General features: G+C 35.9%; 4 protein-coding genes across 10 annotated transcripts; 2 read left to right on the top strand and 2 right to left on the bottom strand.

Annotated features, from left to right (window-relative positions):
* On the bottom strand, window positions 278-2,244 carry LOC105175132. Of its 2 annotated transcripts, XM_011097480.2 has the most exons (4): window positions 1,674-2,239; window positions 849-1,038; window positions 486-578; window positions 278-401 (listed from the first exon to the last, which is right to left on the bottom strand). In XM_011097480.2, exons 1-4 carry the CDS (start codon window positions 1,979-1,981, stop codon window positions 396-398), a joined length of 597 nt encoding a protein of 198 aa, XP_011095782.1. In that variant the 5' UTR covers window positions 1,982-2,239; the 3' UTR covers window positions 278-395. The 2 variants fall into 2 exon arrangements, with proteins under 2 accessions (XP_011095782.1, XP_020554205.1); XM_020698546.1 differs by having other exon boundaries at window positions 398-578; window positions 1,674-2,244.
* Window positions 4,607-6,049, bottom strand: LOC105174797. Its single transcript, XM_011096992.2, has 2 exons — window positions 5,259-6,049; window positions 4,607-4,889 (listed from the first exon to the last, which is right to left on the bottom strand). The coding sequence occupies exons 1-2, from the start codon at window positions 5,701-5,703 to the stop codon at window positions 4,837-4,839; spliced, it is 498 nt and encodes a 165-aa protein (XP_011095294.1). The 5' UTR covers window positions 5,704-6,049; the 3' UTR covers window positions 4,607-4,836.
* Window positions 10,880-18,591, top strand: LOC105174795 (pyrophosphate-energized membrane proton pump 3). Its single transcript, XM_011096991.2, has 15 exons — window positions 10,880-11,032; window positions 11,452-11,759; window positions 12,535-12,738; window positions 13,254-13,405; window positions 13,519-13,666; window positions 13,752-13,884; window positions 14,048-14,220; window positions 14,464-14,584; window positions 15,421-15,608; window positions 15,770-16,207; window positions 16,316-16,480; window positions 16,564-16,719; window positions 16,813-16,924; window positions 17,638-17,857; window positions 18,284-18,591. The coding sequence occupies exons 2-15, from the start codon at window positions 11,676-11,678 to the stop codon at window positions 18,381-18,383; spliced, it is 2,394 nt and encodes a 797-aa protein (XP_011095293.1). The 5' UTR covers window positions 10,880-11,032; window positions 11,452-11,675; the 3' UTR covers window positions 18,384-18,591.
* On the top strand, window positions 19,387-22,010 carry LOC105174794 (probable gluconokinase). 6 transcript variants are annotated; one of them, XM_011096988.2, is made up of 5 exons: window positions 19,387-19,668; window positions 20,795-20,939; window positions 21,081-21,123; window positions 21,294-21,373; window positions 21,454-22,010. In XM_011096988.2, the coding sequence occupies exons 3-5, from the start codon at window positions 21,098-21,100 to the stop codon at window positions 21,885-21,887; spliced, it is 540 nt and encodes a 179-aa protein (XP_011095290.1). In that variant the 5' UTR covers window positions 19,387-19,668; window positions 20,795-20,939; window positions 21,081-21,097; the 3' UTR covers window positions 21,888-22,010. The 6 variants fall into 6 exon arrangements, with proteins under 6 accessions (XP_011095290.1, XP_011095289.1, XP_011095291.1 ...); XM_011096987.2 differs by having other exon boundaries at window positions 19,388-19,668; window positions 20,795-20,856; XM_011096989.2 differs by having other exon boundaries at window positions 19,389-19,668; window positions 20,795-20,856; window positions 21,081-21,129.

Below are 22,454 nucleotides of genomic sequence, written 5' to 3'. Positions count from 1 at the left end.
ATTCCTGCTTCGGAGTGATACTGGAAATCCAACAAGTGAAAGCATAAAAACCATTCTCAGGTTAGCTTCGACAGATTTTACAGATACCCTGCAGCGAATATTGATTAATTAAACTCTCTTCAAAAGAATAACCATTATGGCCATGATAGCCAATCCCATAAAGGATGCTTGCATAACAGTTTCTGCACTTCCAGCCCTGCCGGAATTTGCAAATATTCTGCTGGCACCCTGACCAGCAAAGAAGTTTTGGAAGTAATCAGACAAGCTGCTTATCATATCAACCACTGTAGTCTTGACCTTCCGAACGAAATCAACAAACTCATTATCAGGCTGAGGTTCAGCATGCTCGTATGCAACATCAATCCTCTCTGATGACTGATTCATGCTTGAGTATGCTAAACCTTCAAATAAAATTACAACAATGGTTATCACATATGATTTGGAATTTTCCATAAACGAAAAGCAGCCGTGGACAACAATCTTACCTGCTCTTTGTGACTGCAGAAACCCTGAAGCTCCTGGTTATGTAATACAGCATTCCACACATTTTGATCACAGGCAATTGAAGCAACAACATCCTGGGAAAAAACATGAAAACAAAGCAGTTAGGGATATCATAATTCCTACTACGGGCCAGCTATCGGCTTATCAGTGATGCTTTGTCATCCATATAGAAACAAACTTATAATGTCAAGTTCCTTGTAACCATCTAGTGTTGAGAATTGTTGGCATGTTCTGTATAATAGACGAGAGATTCTAAAGCTTCATGCCAGGAACAGTACGTGAATGCATGCAAATCTTCCAAAGCTCCATCAAAATGAATATCAAAGGTTAACAGGGATAAAAACCTGAGCTGCAGAGCTTTCATATAGAAACTGAAATGCCATAAAGGCGTGGGCTGGTACTGCAGGTGCAACAGCTCTCTCACTGGCTTTGTTCTCTATAAGTTGTGAGCTTGAAACAGATAAGCAAGGGTAAAGACTTTTGGCAAATGAAACTTCAGAACCAGCTGATGAGTGGATAGATGACAGATAAACCCTGGAAATTAAAATTTTCAAAAGATGTCTCAGCAACTGCATGTGTACACAGTACATATAGTAAGTAGATTTGGGAGGCAACTAACTTCAGCTTCACAGTTACATACGGATAAAAGTTCCAATGAGGTAATCATTCAAGAGGCACACTGGTTAGCTAATGGCGTCCCATGCAACCAGTAACTTTTTTCTTTTCTCTCATTTCATGGTAATAATCGAATGTTATCCTTACGAGTTATGACCAAACAGGAAAATAAATGAGGGACAGAGTAGAGCTACTTATTATTACAATATAAAAAGACAGATGAAATGATAATTAATCATCAGAAAACCTTAATAAAACAGACATGAGAATAAGGAAAAAAAATTCCCAACAGAAATTGAAATTACAAACGGCCGCCAGAGGATACTGAAAAAATGTGTGCTTGAGCCCGAACGTTCACCATAAGATTTAACTTGACTAGAAATTAATCTAAAAATAAGATAATAAAATTTTGATGTCAAACAAATCACATCAAAATGACAGATAAATTCTTCATACATCACCGGTCTAACAATGACCCGTATTTTAAACAGATACTCGTTTAGAAGAGGAAAAAAAGTTTCAAATTTTTCAAATTAGAAGAATCACAAACATACTTTTCAAGCGCCACCGTGAGGTCCGAAGTAGCCTCTTTAGCTTCCTGAAGAGTCGGCCTCCCGCCGAACACAACCCTCGGCATTTGATCAACGGCGCTTACAACCGGCTCCGCCTTCTCCCCGGCGAACACCCAGTCATCCATCTCCGAAGACGTCATCTGAACGCCAGCCTGAGACTGAGACGCCTCAGGACGGGAAGAAGCCGCCTTGACGGTGGCGGAGAAAACCGGGCAATGCTCCAAAGTGATGGCACGGAAGCCACCATTCGCCACGGTGATCCCCGCCGCTCTCATCACTCCGCCTCCCATGGTTTAAAGCTTCGTAAATATACGAAGAAACGAAACCGTAGATTAAGGTTATCAATTTGTAATTAGGAGTTTAATCAGGAAATACGATGAATCAGCGGCCAGTTTAAAATAGCGCATCGCGGGGGGAAAGATCTTACGGGCGAAGGCAAAGAGTCCGGGAAGACCAGCAGGCGGACACGTGTGCATTTAATTAACGTGTACGGATCGCGGGAAAAGGTTACGAATATTCGGAAGAAACCAAAAGGTAAGAACAATATGAAAATTGATGATATATAGGAGATTAACTGCTTGGAAAAGGCTGACGTAATAGATGAATAAAAGCGTTAATTAAATTGACCACCCTCAAGGTGTTGCAAAATCAAATTTTTTATTCAAATTAGGTACCGCAAATCAAATTAATTATAAAATAAGTATGGTATATTTATTAAGTGATTGATCACTTTCTCCGAATTATACAACAATCTCATGGTAAATATATTACAGCAATAATATAATTAATTTAGGTTTGACCAAACTCAATTTATATTATAATTTCTTGTCGCAAATACACCTTAAATCATAAATTGCTAAGTTGACTTAGTGTCGTTAGTAAAACTATTAGATCGACGTTGATGTGACTAGTAATTAAGTATAGAACATATCAACTGAAGGTGAACATTTTTCATTGATTCTTTTAAATATTATGCGTTAGTACACCATATAATATATTTCAATTTAAATATAAATTCAAAATATTTATGTTTTTAAAACATCAAATTTATTCAAAGAAAACAAGACAAGACATTATTATAAAAAATAGACAACATAATCGCATGAGTAAGATTCAAACTCACAACCTGATGACAGTGTGATCTTCGGTTTTCATTGTTCGAATCTCTAATGAATGGTGAGGACGAAAATATCATAACTAAAATATCTGTTTGAAATTTAATGTGAAGAGAACAAATTGAAGCGGAAATTACGATAGATAATGGAGCTGCTATACTTATGGGCACCCACAATCCCACAAGATAACTAGATATGCATGCCAGTACCCAACCTTACCACCAACCTGTTACCTCCTCTCCCATATCGGAAAATTCCAGCTCAAACACTATTTAATTAAATTATAATTATTTATGTGATAAATTGTATATATTTGTTATATCATTCATATAAAATAAATAAATCACACGATAAATGTATTATATTTGTTGTGTGATAAATTATTTTAGATAGGATAAAAATTATTCAACAAACAACTTTAATTCTTGGCATTTAAGTTTTTCATACATAGTATTCTTTTCCTCTCCCCCTCTATATATTTCTTTCTCTTTTCTTATACAAATTTTGAATGAAATAATTTTTTATTATTTGACAATAAGATATCAAAAATTTTATTAGTACATACTACATAATATATATATATATATAACAAACACAAAACCTATAAAAATTACTATAGTACTATTGATTTGGGTTGAGGTTGCTATGATCAAGATCATAGCTGTTTTGTAGGATTATTTTGATTTGGAAAGTAATAAAACTGTTTAAAAACAAATGTTGTTACATTTATAAGGTAACATGTTTGGCGTCATATTCAATTATAAAATAATTTAATTATCGATAACATTTATAAATGGTTCAAATGTCAAAATATGTACAAAATCGTGCTATCAATCTCGATGCATGACATAACATGATTGATAGTCGAGATTCTATATTAATGAGTCAAGTGATATCATACCCACCTCAAATCAAAATAAGCCAATCAACAACATGCACTTGTACTCTTTAGTCTTTACTATCTATTTTTTATAAGTATAACTCAAATTAATTATATTTTTGACGAGTACCAATGGAATTAATTCAGGTTCAAATCTCAATAATAATTTAATATACAAACAAGAAACGCTATAATTAAATCGTTATTTTCCCCATTCACAGGAATAGTAGCAGTACAGTACTGTGTTTTTTGGGCAAAACTCGTGTGTCATATTGTGAAGCTGCGGGACAAAATAATGATCCAATGACCAAGGATAAAGCCGCGGCCAATTAGCCGTAGATGCCGCTGTCTGATGGCACGTGCGGGACCCAGCTGACCGTGACCCTGACCCTGACCGCGACAATTATAATACACGTCTATAATTATGCACATGCTTGCTATCCCACTTTATAGTTGTGAACAACTAATTTCTTACCCAATTTCATTATATGGGTTCCAATTTCGGACACTGATAGGCCCCATGTCAGATGGATCCAATGAATAAATGATATGCAACCCGTGACGGGTGGGCCCCGTTTTCAGCTCCTTCCATCGACAATGATCAAACATCCCCCCTACTGACCTACTACCCACCCTACCTTTCTTTGTTATTCCTTAGTTATTCTGATTTATTTTTTAATTATCAATAATTAATGTAAAATATTTAATTTGAATTCTAACTTGTACTTAAACATAATTTCACAATTTTCATAATAAAAATCCTGAATTCATTAAAATCGATTATTTAACTTACTTTTTTGTGACGTGAAGCATATTTTGACGGATGTTGATTACTAATTTGATGGATGTTGATCACTAATTTAACGAGTAAAGATAGTATATTTAATTCGGAGAATAATAAGTATAGGGTTGTGCTATGATTTGGAGTTATCTAAATCTTCTAATCTAAGAAGATTAAGACAAACAAGAATTAATTAAAGTTAGAAGAGTAATTAGGATTTCTAGTCTAGTAATCAGGAGCTCTGATGTCCAAATCTTTACACTACTACCAACATATACTAACTACTGATGATACTGCTGTAATATACTGATGAAAGGTTAAATTACAAAAAGAACCCCAAGTGGGATTAGTGTTCTTGCTCTCATACTATTATCTTTCTGCTGCGAATGCCTTCCCTGTTGCCGCGTCCTCCTTCAACACACCTGCGCCAATTCATTCAGAACCACAAGGGTATATCAGTCTTTCCATAATTTCCAAACCCAGTACAATAAATGAAAATAAATTCAAAATTTCCCTTAATTCAAAAGCCAACAAACAGAAAGACGGCCCCCATCCCCACATTTAATAAATTTACGGAATTCAAAAGGGCAGTGTAAAGAGAATTTAATTCCGCTGAAAATCGAAGGAAAATTGTTTTCCGGGTTCGACTATTACAAGCTTTTGGAGCTCCGGGACACCAAACCCGGAAAGCTGTTTCCCAAAGCGGGTAAAGCCTCGACACTAGTACCGTGTTTGGCTGGAGCGCAAATTTTACAGTAGCTTCGAAGTGAGAGGGAAAAGAGAGCACTCACTTTTTGTGCTGCAATCGGGTGGGTCTTCAAAAAGGGAGAGAGAGAGTTGTTTGTGAGCAACTCCGATGTCAATTAGTATGAGGCCTGATCTGGGATCATCGACGATTATGTCTTTCACCGGAAGCCAGAGAAAAAGCTCCTCCTGCGACAGGCCTTCTACCCCGGTGAGGCTGCCGTAGGTGAGATTAGCGCGCACCTCGCTCTCGTAGAAGGCCATGGTGTCGAACTTGGTCAAGCACGGCCCGTCGAGGAACACCTCGAGCAGGCCGGAGTCGGAGAAATTGTAGGACTTGACCTCCTTGGGGAGCAGGCCCGCCGGGAGGCCCATGGACTGGAGGAGGTCGTGGATGGAGGAGGAGGAGGAGGAGAGCGGAAGAGAGAGAAAGAAGATGGAGAAAAAGAGGGGAGAGAGAGAGTGGCGATTTTGTGTGAACGCAAACGCCATGAGGAAAATGATGCGGAAAAGGGAAAGAAAAATCAGAGATTGAGAGGTTTAAGGAGTGGTTTAGGAGAAAAAATATGGAGGGAGTTTGGAAAGTAGAGAGACTGTTTAAAAAGGGAGGGTATAATGATTGTTGATGCGAATTTACCAAATTGCCCTTTGTTATCATATGAAGTTTCAATTATTTTGCATTGTGGGGTTGTAACCTGTAGGGGTTGAGATGTAATTATGTATTTTCTTTTTGCTAGTTTTGGGATATGTGATAGTTTATGGTCAAAAGATGGAAACATACAAGAATGTCTTGGTGTAATAATGTTACATATTCTTTTGCTAGTAATGTACATATTAGTACCATTGTTTCATTTATAACATGCTTGTCCTTAACAAGTCTCACACTCCTTAGTTTAGTGAGAGAGAGATGCCTTTTGGCCTCTACCGCAACCATAGTCTCCAATCTTTGGTTGCATTCACATTATTTACAAATTTCGTGAAAACTCAAATTTACTAAAAATTAAATGGCTTCTTTTGGGTGATATGTTAATTTTACTATGAAGGTCTATATTTTTTATTCGTTTGGTGACAGCTAATATTTGGAGCAGAATATCTCATTCGGATGAATTATATTTATTTTTAGAAAATTAGAATTTTGACTCAAATTAGTATTATATAAAGATAAGTGTCCTAATTCATATATAATTTACCAAAGTAAATAGAATTATCTATTAATGCATTGATCATATTGGTAAAACTAATTAAATACATAATATACACTAAGAAGTATGATCATAAATAAGCTTGAGATTATTAATTCGAGTTTTGTTCCGAAGGTATTTATCTTACTTAATTAAAATTTATGTACATATATCTAAAATAAATTTATTGTAATATTAATGTACATTGGTAAAACACATTAACTTGTGAGGGTAAAAGAGTAATTTAACATATATGAGGCACACATTAAACAAATGCAACCCACCACACCATATATCTCCAACACTACTATAAATACCAAAAATATTAATTTTTTAGAGAGGGACTATTCATTGATTGAGACCCATCGTTCTTGAAAACAGCGTCTCTTTTGAAAATCGCAATTCACCTTGTGTGCAATTATGTTGAGGTAAAATTTTTGATTTATTTCTTAGTAAAAAAATCTCAACTACATCAAATATCAATTTTTATATTATAAATTTATTAATTGAATTGATGTATTTATTAAAAAAAATTGGCTCATCATTTTATATATAGAGATAATTCCTGCGGGCGTAACTTTCTTTTAAAAAATTCATTCGTACAAAGGAATATGAATATAATAAAGCAAAAGCAGACGTTACATATTTTAATTCGACCAATGAGATCAGACACCGGTCAACTAACGGCAAAGTTCTAAAATTTTGCGATAACCCCTTGAAAGTTCCAATAATTCAAAATTTATCGTGTGGAGTGATGTGAAAATAATGCATCAAAATCAACGGGGGCATTTCAGTCATAGGAAGATTTTTCGAGAGGCAGCAGTAACGGCTGAAAGCTCTGTTGGAGCTGGAAAGTGTCAAATCAGAGCATAGCTGCATAGTGAGCCGAAACAAACAGCTCTCTGACAAAATTAGGCATCATTACAAAATCCATTCTAAGATATTTATGTTGTAGTAAGATTTTTTTTTTTTACTGCTAATACAATTCATCCATGTGATTCTTTGGAAGTTTTGGTGTTATATGTAGAGGCTTGTTTAATTTTGTACATATGATAAATGAATAAATAAATATGAATTGTTTAATAATACATGTGATAAGGATAAAATGTTCAAATTATTGAAACTAACACCCTTAATGTGTCAAATTCTTTAAAAGGACAAATGATCCACAAGTTTATATATGGGTTGAGTTGATCCGATCGGTCCAATAATTTGGAATCTAGGCTGTAGGAGATAATGCACATGACATCTCTTTGAACAATTGATGCATGTCGTAGATTGGGTAAAATTTATAAATAATGTCTCATCAAAAGCATTCAGGTATGAAATTTATATTATACCTGATTTTATTCTTGTATTGTAAACGATCTTGAGACCCATGTGAATTTAGAGGGTGTTTGACTAATCTTATTGAAAACATATTATGAACTCCTAGATCTTATTCTCAAAATGAGTCCCTGAAGGTAAATTAAGATGTTAAAAATTTATAAGATGTTTAGGGTGTTTGACATAATAAGTTATTTTATTATAAAATAACCAAAAAGGAAATGATACTATTAAAATAAATTAAGTATTTATTTCTTAATATTTTTTTATCTAGTAATTCTTAAATACTTTCATAAATATTATAGATGCGAGCAATAATTTCTTGTTATAGAAGTCTTTGGACTCGAAGCTTTTGGGTTGAATTCCTTACAAACCTGCAAAGGGGACCTATAAAAAGAAACGTTAGCACTCTAATGCTTAAGTCATTATACAGTCGTAGAAATATAAAATTAAGAGGAAATAAAGTAGCAATAAGTGCTTAGAAGATGAGAAAATAATATGATTGCTAAAGTGCTTTAGTAGTGGGGTTGTACATTTGTTAGTGCAAAAGATGGCGTTACCCTTAATCGAGGGAGAAGTCTGGTTTTTATAGCCACAATCCTTTAGCGGATCAAGAAATATAATCCTCGAGGGAATTTCAATTGGATAGACATTCTAGGAGATAAGTCTTGAGTTCCCAAGAGGTGGTTGAGGCGCGTGCAATATCCGTTGTTATCTTCTTATCCTTATCAAACCTTACGTAGATATTTGCTCCTTTTCAAGATGAATGATCTTCCACCACTTGGGAGAATGGCCAGCCTGGCATCTAGATCAGCTCCAAGCCCCCTGGGCCAATAGGCATTTGATTGTTGCCTACTATTCCGCAAGTCTATAAGCGGGTATCTGGGCAGTGGAGGCTACTCCCTCTTCGGCCTTGCCCACCTCAAGGCTTCCTATCAGGCTTCTGTGTAAGATGGCCCTTGGTGCATTTATGTGACACCAAATACATATTAGTTTAACTTCAAATAATAACTTAATTGATTTTTATTTTTTTTACAAAAATAAAACATTTGGCATCACAATTAATATGATTATAATTATCTACTATTGAATTTTTCATACACCCAAAGGCATCAAACACCCTATTAATTGTTGGGGGCAATCCCAACATCTTTGCCTTGTGTGCTCACTTCAAATTTATTCCCTACAACCTATTGAGGAACAAGAACCAAGCATACAACCTTGATCAATATGTTTGCATATTTGTATTTTTATTGATTTTTTAAAATAATTGTATATTATGCAAGTAAATATAGGATTAACCTGGATAAAATATAAATTCAATAATTTAAAGTAGAAGTGCTCCACAAAATTAATTATAATTATTCATATAAAATTTTATTATATAGGCATCATTAGATCTTGTGGTAGACTAGTTCATTGAGTAGAACAATACGAGAACCTGTTTCTGATCTCTACCGTAAAGAAGAATGAGGACTTCCTGAGAAAAGAATACACATTGAGATTGTGGAGATGATTTTCAACTAAACCTTGTCATGACTAAATCAAATAGGGTTTGAATTTGAAAGTGAAAAGGAATCAAAAGTTAAACCAGTAACAATTGACACACTTTTTTTAAACGAATGAATCAAAATATTTATATTTGATTCAGAACATTATAATATTTAAGGAGACGTGACGATACCACAAGCCTTTGATCCTGAGGTGATCCATAACTCTCATATTGTAGGTCCATGGCCTCGAGTAAAAATTCATGAATCTTTATTTTAATTTGAGATGTTTGTTGATTTATCTGGTAATTTAATTTTGCCGGTATCTCAACTGAATTATTTATTTATTTATTTTTTGATTACACCAAATTGGCTTTTATGAAAATCAATTAAAAAAATTGTTATAGGAAAGAAACTACAATTTATTACAGGAAGGAAAAAAAATAAATAAAAGAAGAAGATCGTCGAAGATGGGTGATTTATTAATTTTTCCAGTTAGGTGATTTGGCACAAATGGACCCCGTTCCTCAATAAAATCTCTATAGAGTCTGGCCTTGATTTTCACAAGAAATTAAGAATAAATCGTAGTTGATTTTTCCCAGGACATATTAGTTATTGTCTAAGCCAATACATAATTCTTGTTAGAATGTTCATAGAATAATTAAAGTTTGATTTTACAGGAAACCTAAATATTGTTCTGTAGGTTCAAATCACAATTCTTATCCTAAGAATCTGATGGATACCCTTCATCGGTCACAGTGTATATAAATTAATGAGGTTGTTGGAGTTGATGGGTAACAATGTAGCATCATCATCAGAAAATTTTCAGTACAACTCTTCTTCAATCAACGGCTTGATTGCTGAATAGAAAACAAGTTACTACTTACTACATTTTTCAGGCAAAATAACAACCTTATGTTCATGTCTAGTACCCAAAGTTGCCTCAAGAGGTCCATCTAATTCTTTTTGAAAGTTTAATTCTACCTTATAAAGTAGTACTCCTCTTATTCAATTTTTTTCATCATTTCATTTTTCGAAACTTGATTTCTGTATTTCATAAGGTGGTCTCATAATATAGGAATGAATCCCGTCGGGGTTAGTAGTCTAACAATCACAATTAATTTCAATCGATTAGATGATAAATTTTCAATAACATACTTATTTGATATCACCAAATCAAATTCATAGAAATCAAATCGGTCTTTAAGGCATATAAACAACGCTAACTCGTTGAAGTGAGCCACCGGCTGTGTAGTTTGTCGGGGGAGCCTTGCGCGATGGCGCGGCCCTTAATGCCTGAGCCATGAAATGAAAGTAGAGGCCTATGGCGGGACGGGGTGTTGTTTCGAACTTGGGCCATGAAAACAGGCCAATTTACCGGCTGCAAAATATCCAAATCCATTCGAATTGGAACGAGCCCAGTGCCATGGCTGGCTTCCACGTCGGAAGTCGACAGAATTTTTTCTTCATTACTGCTTCTCTCTTTTTCTTCCCAGAAATGTCGGGGTCAGAATGATTTTTCTTCACGTGGATTATTTACCAAACCGGGTTTAAATAAAAACCGGTCTCCACTTCCCATCCACAACCAACTAAAAAAGAATCGATGACCTGGCAGAATGGAAATCCACGTGGCCGTACGTAATTGGGTTTCTCATTAGTCGTGACAGGGAGTGTATGGTGGATCAGTAAACCCAGCACTCACTAACCCACCGGCTAAATGGCAGAAAGATATAGAGATTCCGCCGTGGAGTCAGCCCTCCCTAAATCAATTACTCTCACATCGCCAATCTGAAAACCCTAGCCCACCGGAATCATGAATCACTCGTAATTCTTCTGATCTCTTTCCTTTTCTTTCCGATTGTTTACTTAATCGTGTTCCATTTGTCGATTAAAACTGCATGATCTATAAGTTTTTCGCAGTGCCTATACCCTTTGATTTGTGTTCCGATGCTTGGAAAATCGTGGCTTCTTTGCAATGAAGCGGTCCAGAAACTATCCTCTCGGACATTATATACTTCATCATATTTATGCATATCTCTATTAAGACGAATTAGCATGTGCTATAGCAAGGATTTGCGTTTTTGGGCAGAAGTTTTCCTTCTATTTTGTAAATATAAGCATTGAGACCTTATTCTTGCCTAAAACTTCGGTGTGGGGGGTTGTTGGAAAAGTCCTGTTTGTTTGTGTTGATAGGTCAAAATTGGTTTCGTTGAAAACTGATATTCATGTGGAATATGTTTCAGGACAGTCCAGGTGTGAAGAATTTGAAGCAACACGGGAACTGGTTGAACGAAACAGGAGAAACGTTTCTTGATTCCTAAAATTCTCAGCTTCTTTTCTGATTTTCAGTGCCATTGTAACAAAATTCAAGATACAGCGACAAGGTTCAGGGGGCGACTTGCCCCAGAGTGGCGAGTTTAACCCTTTCCCTGTAGCACGGAGGGTGAACTCCTTCCAAGCTGTTGCAATGGATGATGATATGGAGGGTGGGCTTTATCAGGAAAGGACGAGGACATTCCCTAACATGCGCAGTAAACCTTACTCACCTCTGGTAAGTGCATCTATTTTACTAATGTATTTTTATTTTTTAAGCAATACATACTATTTTATAGTTAATTTTACCTGTATCACTAAATTTGGACAACCAGTAACAAAACATTTTTGTTTTATGTGCTCAGTTCCAGGTTCTTTGCCTTCTGATTTATGGTTCTTAAGGCCCACATTTGAACAAGTATTATGTTGCATAATGATAATATGCTTACTCCCATTGTATATAGAAGTTCATTATCTTAGTTTAAATTGCATGCATAGAAAGTTATCGGCATGCTTTAGCTGTAAACTATAAGATAAAATTTTGGACTGCTTATTGTGTTTGGAACTGGAAGATATGTCTTTCAGTCGCACATCGGTAGTTGCATCATATTGTGCAAGGGGACCTACTTCCTAAAACACAAGAAGAAGAAGTTTATGTGGAAAAAGTGACAAATCGTTCACTTTTGCAGTAAAATTTATAAAAAAAAATGAGTGAATACTTTAGGACTGAGCTGAAAAGACAACCATACTGGAACCCTGTATTTATATCTTGGGCCTTCCATTTCAGAGTAATTATGATATCTGATTTGGAGATCTTGGCTTTCTTTGTACATGTTGCAAGTTACTAGCAGCTGATAACGGGGTAATAATTGAATGAATGGAGAATAGTAAAGTTGCCTTTTCTTTTGTTTCCATAGGCCTTTTCTTTGCTTGCAGCGTTTCTTATCATCTCAACTTATGTTGCACGTATTTCTGATTTTGCTTCGGTGCTAACTGCCAAATGCTTTCTGCAGATCTTTCGTTTGCTCATGAGAATAAACAGTCGTGTTCTTGTGGTGCTTTTGCTCTTTGGACTTGGAGCTCTCTTTTATATTGGTGCAAGTACCTCGCCAATTATTGTGTTTGTATACTCAGTTTGCATAATCAGTTTTCTTGTGTCGATATACCTTACTAAGTGGGTACTTTCTAAGGATGAGGGACCTCCTGAGATGGTTCAGGTATTCGTTGTTATTGTTTAGTAATCTTTTCAATTCTGTTCTCCATTTTTCTGTGATATACACTTAATTCTTATTCTTTCATGTACATGATAAGAAATCATTTGTTATTTATTTGGTTTCCTGGGATTGGACTTAATCAATAGTTCAATACTTTTTTATATGGCCTTTGTATTTTATGTTTTCTTTTTACAATTTTGAGCCAATATTGGATCTTCAAAATATCTTTTTAGTTTGATATTTCTCTGTTGCATTATATTGGTATTTAGTAGTCAAATTTGCTATTGATATTTCTCTGTTGCATTGTATTGGGATTTAGTAGTCAAATTTGCTGTCTTCTACTAGATTGATACCTATTATTTTTGTTCTGAGCTTTCTCTGCCCAGTATGACTTAATAAAAGTTCTATAAGTTTGGCTTCCATGGCACTGGAAGTGAATGCTACTCAATGGCTAACTTTTTCAGCTTGAAGTGTTTTCTTTTGTTTCAATGCCTTCACCTTATTATTTTACTTGCTAGATATCAGAAGCTATACGTGATGGTGCTGAAGGTTTCTTTAGGACCCAATATGGGACTATCTCAAAGATGGCTATTTTACTAGGATTAGTAATCCTGAGCATATACCTGTTTCGTAGTACGACACCACAGCAAGAATCTTCTGGTTTGGGGAGGTAACTATAGAATTTGTATTTGGGGTATGGTGCCCCCCCTGGCTCTCTACATTTAGACTACACGCCACAAGAGTTTCTAATGATAGATCATGGCTTTGCACATGGTGATACAGGTCAACATCTGCTTATATTACTGTTGCTGCTTTTCTTCTTGGGGCTCTTTGCTCTGGTATTGCTGGCTATGTTGGAATGTGGGTCTCTGTGCGTGCAAATGTTCGTGTATCAAGTGCAGCAAGACGATCTGCAAGAGAGGCATTGCAGGTCTTTTCCACTGGAGATGCTTGTTTACTTCGTGTGCAGATGGAAATGCATGTAGATTTGATGAGTTGGCTTCATTCTTTTGCAGATTGCTGTTCGCGCTGGTGGATTTTCTGCTTTGGTGGTTGTTGGAATGGCTGTCATTGGTATTGCTGTTCTTTATGCCACCTTTTATGTTTGGTTGGAGGTTGATTCACCAGGTGCCATGAAGGTTTCTGATTGTAAGTGTCGCTTCTCATATTCCCATCTTAATGAACTTCCAAATGTTTTCTTTTTGGGTGTGTACGTGTCCGTGTATGTGCTTGTTCTTTTTTCTTTTTCCTTGTCCCACAGATTTGCAAGTGTTTGCCATCTGTAGCCTGATATTTCTTTTTTCTCTTTCAGTGCCCCTTCTGCTTGTTGGATATGGTTTTGGAGCTTCATTTGTTGCGCTTTTTGCTCAGTTGGGTGGTGGAATATATACAAAAGCAGCTGATGTTGGAGCTGACCTTGTCGGAAAGGTGGAGCAGGGTATTCCTGAAGATGATCCACGTAATCCTGCAGTCATTGCTGATCTGGTATGAGGTTTCCTATATTTTATTTTATTACTGGCTATATTATCTTTTTGGAACTATGTTTGGTCAAGCATGTGGCACAGGGAAACATGTATTCAGCTCTTCCTATATCTTCTTTGGTGAATCTTTACCATTTACTTGTTTCATTCATTGTGATGGATTCAATCATCATTGCAAAAAATTATTCATGGATCCATCATTTGACAAATTATTCATTTTGATGGATAAATGATTGACAAATTAAAGGTCGGAGACAATGTTGGCGACTGTGCTGCTCGTGGTGCCGATCTGTTTGAAAGTATTGCTGCAGAAATAATAAGTGCAATGATACTTGGTGGAACAATGGCGCAACGGTGTAAAATTGAGGGTATACACTGAGTCTTTTTATCTACATGTGAATATGGTTCAATACCCAAATAAGAGAAGCCTTTTTTATATGTAAATTCACTTTCTCAAACATGTGCTTTTTGGATTAGCTGCTTTTGCACTTTTATTTGAGGAAAATTTCCACAACATTTATTCTTAATCCTTTGCTGCTGAGTTTACAATTTAGATTGGTGTTTTTTTCGTGCATTTATTTAATTTCACATATGTGGTAGTGTCACATTCTAAACCCAATGTTTTGATGTATATGGCAAAAATATCTTTATTACCCCTAGAGGAAATCGACCAGAAGAAGTCAACAATAACAAACATTCTGAAATGCATGAAAACAAGAATTAATGATTGATGGAAATCTTATCCCCCACTGCGGTAGAATTTTCCTACCTTTTTTTTTTAAAAAAAAAAGTTTGCTTTAAAATGCATCTCTGGCAATAAGAAAGGTTGGTTACTGTTGAATTTCCAGTGTCATGTCTCATGTCTTAAGATCATATTATGATGTCAATCTTCTTGTATTGGTCAAGCAAGAATGTTCTCTGTTTGGTTTATGCTGATGCATCCTATTTGTAATGATCTTCAATTAAATTAATGAGAATAGTGTTCAAAATTACTGATTGACTATAAACTTTCTTTTGCATTTCTTTCTTTGAATTCATTGCCGTTACTTATTTTCTTAGACATGTTTTTCTGCTTCCTGTGGCCTTCTTTGCTATTGATTACGTAACAGGGTAATGATGCTGAGTAATGATTTTACACGATAATTTGCTTTTTTTCTTGCTGGGAAAAATCTAATTGGCTCTTATGTTTATTGTTTACATGCAGATCCATCAGGCTTCATTCTGTTTCCTCTTGTTGTTCACTCATTTGACCTGGTAATATCTTCAGTCGGGATCTTTTCTATTCGAAATACACGTGACTCTGGAATCATTGGTGCTATGGAGGATCCAATGAAAATTCTTCAGAAAGGATATTCTGTAACAGTAGTTTTAGCTGTTCTTACATTTGGTTTGGTAAGGAGGTCCTGTCTTCTCTTTGTATTTGTAATTTTAGTCTCTAGACTCTAGGAAACCTTGATTCTTCCTGCTTTTCTCATTGGGGGTATCTCTGTTTGTTCGTTCCTGGTGCATCATTTGCTGGCTCAATCTGGTAATGTCTGCTATTGCTTTCGCAGTCCACACGCTGGATGCTGTATACTGAACAAGCACCTTCTGCTTGGTTGAACTTTGCCTTGTGTGGTTTGGTTGGCATTATGACGGCTTATATCTTTGTATATATCACAAAGTATTACACCGATTACAAGCATGAACCTGTTCGCACATTAGCACTTTCTAGCTCCACGGGACATGGAACTAATATAATTGCTGGAGTTAGTTTGGGTCTGGAGTCAACAGCTCTTCCTGTTCTTGTTATTAGTATTTCTATTATCTCAGCATTTTGGCTGGGCCAAACTTCCGGGCTGGTTGATGAGTCTGGAAGTCCAACTGGTGGGTTATTTGGAACAGCTGTTGCGACCATGGGAATGCTCAGTACAGCAGCTTATGTGCTCACAATGGATATGTTTGGTCCAATAGCTGATAATGCCGGTGGAATTGTTGAGATGAGTCAACAGGTACTATGGATAACCTTGAGATGTTTAGCCTGCTTTTAAGGTTATTTTGTAAGGAAGTGTAACTTTTAAGATTACCTTTTATTTATACTTCCTTGTTACCTATTGCAGCCTGAAAGTGTACGTGAAATTACTGATGTTCTTGATGCGGTTGGAAATACTACAAAAGCTACGACCAAAGGATTTGCAATTGGATCTGCAGCACTGGCATCTTTTCTTCTGTTTAGCGCTTATATGGATGAAGTAGCTTCATTTGCACATGTAGCCTTTAATCAGGTTGGATTAGTAAGTGTACTTACAGGTTAAAGCCATACACTATTCAACCTATAAATTTGTTTTGTTCGTGAACTTGGCTACAGGTTGACATTGCCATACCTGAAGTGTTTATTGGTGGATTGTTGGGCTCTATGCTTATATATCTGTTTAGTGCATGGGCCTGTGCTGCAGTTGGTCGAAGTGCTCAAGAGGTAGTTAATGAAGTAAGGAGACAGTTTATTGAGAGACCGGGGATCATGGTTCGTATATTAACTTCATGTCTTTTTGGGGTTTAATCCGGTATGTTATATCTTCCATAACCAATGTGCATAATCATCACTTGTTTGTTTCAGGATTACAAGGAGAAACCTGATTATGGTCGATGTGTATCTATTGTTGCTTCTGCGTCTTTAAGGGAGATGATAAAGCCTGGAGCGTTGGCTATTATATCACCTATAGTTGTTGGTAAGTGTTTGCTTCTCTAACGTGCCTTCTGGTTAACCTAATAATTGCTTCATTAGGTAATACGATTTGCAGTGCGCATGTTGGAAACACATGATCACAGTATTATGTGTTGCATCTTTCAACATGTAATTAACCTCCATTCTTTAAGCATTTTCATGTATTTATGAGGAGGGTATTTCTCAAGCTATGCGTCTGGCTTGGAAAGCAATAGAGGTAATATTTTGTATTTAGGACTAGCTGCATGTTGCAAGTTCCCTTGCTATGTTTTGGAAGTAAGAACCCTTCTTAAATAATTTTGCTTTTACAATTAATAATAAGTTATTAAAAGATGTTTGTGCTGATTCTGCAATTAGCTGATTTGAATATTGAATGAGATTTTTACAATTTAGAAGAATTTCAAGCGAGTTTCTACTTCTACCTACTTATGGGATAATCACTGTGTACAAATTTTGTTTCCGACTATGGATCTTTTCCTTATTGAGGATTGAATGCCAAAAGAGCTGACTTCGGACTAATTTGGGGGACAGATGGTAAATAGAAGACATGTTTACTCTATTGGAGCTTCTCAAGCTTGTGTGTTGCTTGCATTTTATTTTCATTTTCCATTGGAAGTAGGCTTTCTTAACCTTCTATGATTGTTCTCATCAAGTATTGTTGTTGGTTCCGTGATTAAGCGCTTTAATTAATAAGTATAACAATTTTCTTTCTTCTAGGTTTTCTATTCCGGGTGCTAGGCTATTATACAGGTCATCCTCTGCTTGGTGCAAAGGTTGTGGCTGCCATGTTGATGTTTGCAACAGTCTCTGGTATCCTCATGGCTCTATTCCTCAACACTGCTGGAGGTGCTTGGGATAACGCAAAGAAATACATTGAAACTGGCGCTTTAGGAGGCAAAGGGAGTGACTGCCACAAAGCAGCAGTTACTGGTGATACGTAAGTGTTTTGACGTTTCTGAAGAATACTATTAATAATCTTGTTGTCGAGTTTGGTGGTTTTCACCTGCCATTAATTGTTACTACTACATTTGGGAAGACGTCTTGAAGGGGTATTCTAACTTTACCAGTACTGATTTTATTCCCAATTTTGACCCATCTTGTATTCCACTCCACAAATACAGGCGGCATCTTATACACACCTCATATATGTGAGCTGGAATATAAGATGAAATACTAATTTGACATAGAAGATGTGGACTGAATTCTTATTGGTCAGAAATAGTTAGTCCCTTTTAGATGTCCATATTTTAAGATTATTCATTTTAGACTACACCTCAAGAATTACACCTTTTGCGTGGAACATGAAATTGAATCATATATGGTTATATCCCGCGTATTCTTATAAATTGATGCTGTTTTGCAGAGTGGGAGATCCATTCAAGGATACTGCAGGACCATCTCTTCATGTTCTCATCAAAATGCTGGCTACCATAACTCTCGTGATGGCTCCCATCTTCCTGTGAATGTTGTCGCTCCAGTAAATGGCACTATTACCCGGAAACACTCCTCTATGCATATACACTTTTGAGTTTTTTGATGTAATTGATGGTGCCTACTCAATTTAAAGTCAATAGTAACATCATTTTTTTTTTCTAGCTTATTTGAATAAGAGATTTAGTAAGTTGCTGGTTGGTTTGTCACTGATAGTTAATATTCCTGCTTTCCTTTTTATATCAGACTATTTTGGACCTTTAATAACTAAATCACAATTCAAAAGATAGAGAAAATTGGAAATTAAATCTTCTTTCTCTTCTGAATTGAAAACAAATGTAACAGATATTTTTGTACTATCAGATTTTTGTAATTTCTTTGTCTTTCTCTTCTAAAATTAGATGATATTGAAATTTAAATAAGTGATGGATTTTGCAACCAAAGGCCAACAGGTAGGGGGAAAAATAACTTAGTTCTACAATCATATCTTTAATCCTCCATTGTTAGATTAAACTTAGTTTATGATAAAGGTAATACTATTACTACTTATCTTGGTTGTTTTGCATTGCCGCATGTAAAGATTGCTAGTAAAGAAACTTACATGCCAGTAAAAGATTGCAACACTTCTATTTCTAGACTAGATCCTGCTATCTAGTGAAATTTTCTAAAAGAAGATGAAATCAGCCAAATTATAAACATAAAAAACCCTAGCATTTGTAAATGTTCACGACTTTCACAAATTTAATGGGTTTGGTTTTGCATTACCCTGCTCATATTTTCCGCCTTTTAATCACATTATTTGTCAATCAGGATTCTTTTTAAATTGCATTTGTAATACATTCTATTCTATATATACATTAATTCCTGTTTAAAGTTCATATTAACGGTGAATATTTTACGTATATATATTTATATAAACTTTAATATAAAATTTAATATCAATTTGTAACTTGTTTAATGGATACAATCAGTTGGTGGTAAAATTTCATATGGGTTGGATGTACTTTTATCCTCAATAAGCAACCCGACATTCAATATAGGCCGAAGCATCTAGTTGTCCGATTGATCAAATGTTGTTAATCAAAGTACTGATCAATTATTGTTAGCGATAGGTCGTTTATACCAAACTATTATTTGTTGCTGACGAAACATAGAAGGAAGGAAAAGGGGGGAGGGGGGGAAGGAATAAGCAGACCGATGACTGCATTAACCCAACCACGTTTGACAATTGGTAGAGCCAAATTCCAGGCCAAGAACTGAGAAAAGCGCACAACTGATTTCATTTGCTTACGCCAAATTTCAACTTTAATATTTAAGGTTCGTCTACTTTAATCGTTGGTTACTATTCGAATGCCAGAGCTGTTTACGTCTCGATGCAGTTCCTAAGGATTATTACATGATGAGATTGTGCTTTTATATTTTCTTCCAAGTATCCCTTTTCTGTATCTTTCAATTACGTGCCTCTGTCGGATTTCTTGGTTATGTTGTCTCTTTTAGCTCGAAAAGTTTGTGTGAACTCTGTGATGATGTTCATCAAGATTAAACTTTTGACACATGGAAACATTAATTTTTCTGATTCTTGAATCTATTGGGTTATGTTGACTTAGTTTATGATTGGGGATTATTTAACAGATTGTGTTTCCAAGCTTCTTGGTTGTTCTGTGGTAGTCTCAGGGATGATCTTGTACAGTCAGATGAGACTTGCAATATATATAATTACTGTAATCCCATTTCATTTCTTTGAGAAGAATAGAACTGCTTATTTCTTGAACAAAAGTTGCTCTTTTCATGGTTTCTTTATGTGGGAACAGTCCAAGACACAGCAACTCGGAACTTATAGTGCTCATCGCTCAGGTTTTTGTGCATCCAAATCTTAGTAGTGCACAGTAACCGATTAGGATCTTTTGAGTTCTGAGCTAACTATGAAGCTTCTTGAAGTTCATGTTGAGAGAATGTGATGGGGTTGCATCAAAACCAGCTTAACTTCTTCACTTTTTCTTTTGCCATCAGTTGTGCTTTATTAATCGAGTCCATGACAAATCCCGCTTACCATTTGGAAATGGTGTGCTCAAGTAGTGTCATATCGTGTAGATGCTGAAAGTTGTGAGTTGGTTTGTATAATATGTCCTCTTGTGGAAGTTTGATAGTAATGTTTAAAGGGAGAGTTGTGCAGCTACCCCCACAATTACCATATGCACATGCTTATGTTATCTGCATATAACTCTGCGGAGATTAGCATTGTTACGGCATTCATACTTCAGTACAATGACTTGGAATGTGTATTGGGATTCTTATTCTGACTTGTTCTGTCCTCACCATAAGTAACTCGTTTGAGAAAAATGAAGCTACCTTCTTAAAAGTTGCTTTACCTCTTTTTCATGGTCATATAACCTGTTATTCTCACTCACAACTGTCTCATATGCTCAACTTCTTTGACTTGCAGGTTCCCAGTTGCTACCAATTCCTGTTCTCGTCAAGGCCTTACGTCCTCATTGGCTTCCGAACGTATTTTATTAGTTGATCTTCATACGTACTGTCAATTATTTATTTAACTGAGAGATGGCATCTAATAAAGGTTGCTTCTATATGTTAGTCTTTTTCCATCTTGCCTATTGTACGGAACTGAACACTAACAAACTTGATCTGATGATCTGTATGCTTGATTTTTCTTATTTTGAAGTTATATCTTCCTTACATCTCATGATTCATATGTTACTTCTTTTTCACAGGGTTAGCTATAGTGCTCATGGGAGTTAGTGGTGCTGGAAAGTCGTGAGTGTATATTTACATCTCTTCTGCTTACTTCTTGTTGGCTTCATTGTTCGTTGTTAGGCTTCAATTTCCATTTTCTTGTTATTACCACCTTTAGTTAATTACATCTTTGAGTGTCCATATGGTATTATTTTCTACTCACTTGCTGTGTTACTTCTTCTACTCTGCAGAACTATAGGTGGCATGCTGGCAAAAGTGCTAAATGCCCGCTTTCTTGATGCCGATGATTACCACCCACAGTCAAACAAAGGTAGGTTCTTAATCACAACTGTGTTGCTGTCAATTTCGTAAAATAACACCATTTTGTTCTTTTTAACTCCTATAAAACAGACAAGATGAAGGCTGGGATCCCTCTTTCAGATGAGGACCGCATTCCTTGGCTTGAAACTCTACGTGATGCTCTGACAGTAAGCTTGGTAAATGGAGAAACTGTAATTCTTGGATGTTCTGCTTTGCAGAAGCATTACAGAGAAATTCTTAGATGTGCAGACCCAAACTACGTGCCAGATTCTTTTACATGTGCTGTAAAATTTGTATTGTTGAGTGTCGCTGCTGATGTGCTAGCCGCTCGGCTGGAGAAACGAGCAGCAGAAGGGAACCATTTCATGCCGTCTAAACTCTTGCAATCTCAATTAGATTCGCTACAAATTGATGAATCTGAAGGGATACTAAAAGTTGATGCTTCACTAGATCCTCAGGAGACGCTGAAAACGGTACAAGCTTTAGTCGTTCCATTTCTCTCTGAGCATAAATTATTAAGTTAATCGAGGTTGCTCTGGCTAACAGTTCAACCATCAAGATGATAATAAAGAACCTGCATATTTGTTGGGCTGTAATTGAATGCAGACACTCTTCCATCTTGCTTGAAAAGCATTTTAGCACATGAATCCCATCTAATGTTACGTGTATATGATAAAGCCAGATGGTTTGTCTGCTTTTTCCTTATTAAGCTCAAGTGTCTAAAAGTTTGATGGTTGTGCTTAAACCTAGCCCAAGGAACGCCTCATTACATTACTTAGGGATAATCACACCATCCTCTCCCGAAATTTAGTGTACTTACACTTATACTTTACGTGGTTCGGGCAAATATACATAAAATCCTTGACGTTTGTTTCTACACAACAAATAGATACATTTATTAATAAAATTCACATAATTTGCTGACATCAACAAAAAATTAGAATAAATATTTATATTTATCTCGACTGACTAATTATAGAGTCACTTAATGCATAGAAGATGGAATACATAATTCACCAGAAAGGGAAGATTGTAGATCAAGTGTTGGGCCTAAACGTGTGAGTTTGGGCTGGCCCATCTCCTACTACTGC

The sequence above is a fragment of the Sesamum indicum genome, linkage group LG12, assembly GCF_000512975.1.
Source record: "Sesamum indicum cultivar Zhongzhi No. 13 linkage group LG12, S_indicum_v1.0, whole genome shotgun sequence".
NCBI lineage: Eukaryota > Viridiplantae > Streptophyta > Magnoliopsida > Lamiales > Pedaliaceae > Sesamum > Sesamum indicum.
Note: the sequence above shows the minus strand (reverse complement) of the source record. Positions and strands in the feature narration are given on the sequence as shown.

Coding starts and splice junctions, on each gene's coding strand:
- LOC105174795 (XM_011096991.2), top strand. CDS start 11,676: ATGGATGATGATATGGAGGGTGGGCTTTATCAGGAAAGGACGAGGACA. Junction 14,221..14,463: donor CTGCAGTCATTGCTGATCTG/GTATGAGGTTTC, acceptor GACAAATTAAAG/GTCGGAGACAATGTTGGCGA. Junction 14,585..15,420: donor GCAACGGTGTAAAATTGAGG/GTATACACTGAG, acceptor GTTTACATGCAG/ATCCATCAGGCTTCATTCTG.
- LOC105175132 (XM_020698546.1), bottom strand. CDS start 1,981: ATGGGAGGCGGAGTGATGAGAGCGGCGGGGATCACCGTGGCGAATGGT. Junction 1,039..1,673: donor CTCACGGTGGCGCTTGAAAA/GTATGTTTGTGA, acceptor TTTAATTTCCAG/GGTTTATCTGTCATCTATCC. Junction 579..848: donor ATGAAAGCTCTGCAGCTCAG/GTTTTTATCCCT, acceptor GTTTTTTCCCAG/GATGTTGTTGCTTCAATTGC.
- LOC105174794 (XM_011096986.2), top strand. Junction 21,124..21,293: donor GTTAGTGGTGCTGGAAAGTC/GTGAGTGTATAT, acceptor TCTACTCTGCAG/AACTATAGGTGGCATGCTGG. Junction 21,374..21,453: donor CCACCCACAGTCAAACAAAG/GTAGGTTCTTAA, acceptor CCTATAAAACAG/ACAAGATGAAGGCTGGGATC.
- LOC105174797 (XM_011096992.2), bottom strand. CDS start 5,703: ATGGCGTTTGCGTTCACACAAAATCGCCACTCTCTCTCTCCCCTCTTT. Junction 4,890..5,258: donor ACCCGATTGCAGCACAAAAA/GTGAGTGCTCTC, acceptor GAATTGGCGCAG/GTGTGTTGAAGGAGGACGCG.